Consider the following 526-nt stretch of genomic DNA (forward strand, 5'->3'; position numbering starts at 1 on the left):
GGTTTGTAAACCATATACTACAGGATTTAGTCCTGGTGGTACAATGTGGAACATTATACTAGCTAGTTTCCTGCTTTCAGAGTATTCAGGAAAACGATGAAGAAAAATAAAACTGGCACAAGAAACAACCATGATTATATAAACAGCTATGTGAGTGCTACAGGTTTTCATGGCTTTGCTGTTCAGTGATTTGTTTTTGCTGGTTATGCACACAGTAGCAATCTTCCCATATGTTATAAATACAGACCCAAGTGACAAGGTAAAAACAATCACAGTATAAACTATTCCAAAGACATTATTAACAATCACGTTTTCACAGGACAGTTTAAACAGTGAGGCATTGTCACAGAAAGGGTTTTCGATTTTGGATCTGCAGCGAGATAGGCGTATAGTGAGTCCTAACAGAACTGACACCATGACTACTGCCAGCCCCCAGGCTGATGCTGATAGTTTAACCACCATTTTATTGGTCATTATAGCCGTGTATCGCAGTGGATTACATATAGCCACATATCTGTCAAAGGCC

General features: G+C 39.2%; 1 protein-coding gene across 1 annotated transcript; it reads right to left on the reverse strand.

Moving 5' to 3' along the window:
* Positions 1–6: 6 nt before the first annotated feature.
* Positions 7–522, reverse strand: LOC107734946 (olfactory receptor 10J1-like; the record flags this gene model as incomplete). The annotated part of the gene is made up of 1 exon (XM_016546805.1): positions 7–522. A coding segment is annotated over one exon (516 nt), but the record flags the coding sequence as incomplete, so codon positions are not given.
* Positions 523–526: the final 4 nt, after the last annotated feature.

Source organism: Sinocyclocheilus rhinocerous, unplaced genomic scaffold, assembly GCF_001515625.1.
Source record: "Sinocyclocheilus rhinocerous isolate Xijiao unplaced genomic scaffold, SAMN03320098_v1.1 C35556281, whole genome shotgun sequence".
NCBI classification, from domain to species: domain Eukaryota; kingdom Metazoa; phylum Chordata; class Actinopteri; order Cypriniformes; family Cyprinidae; genus Sinocyclocheilus; species Sinocyclocheilus rhinocerous.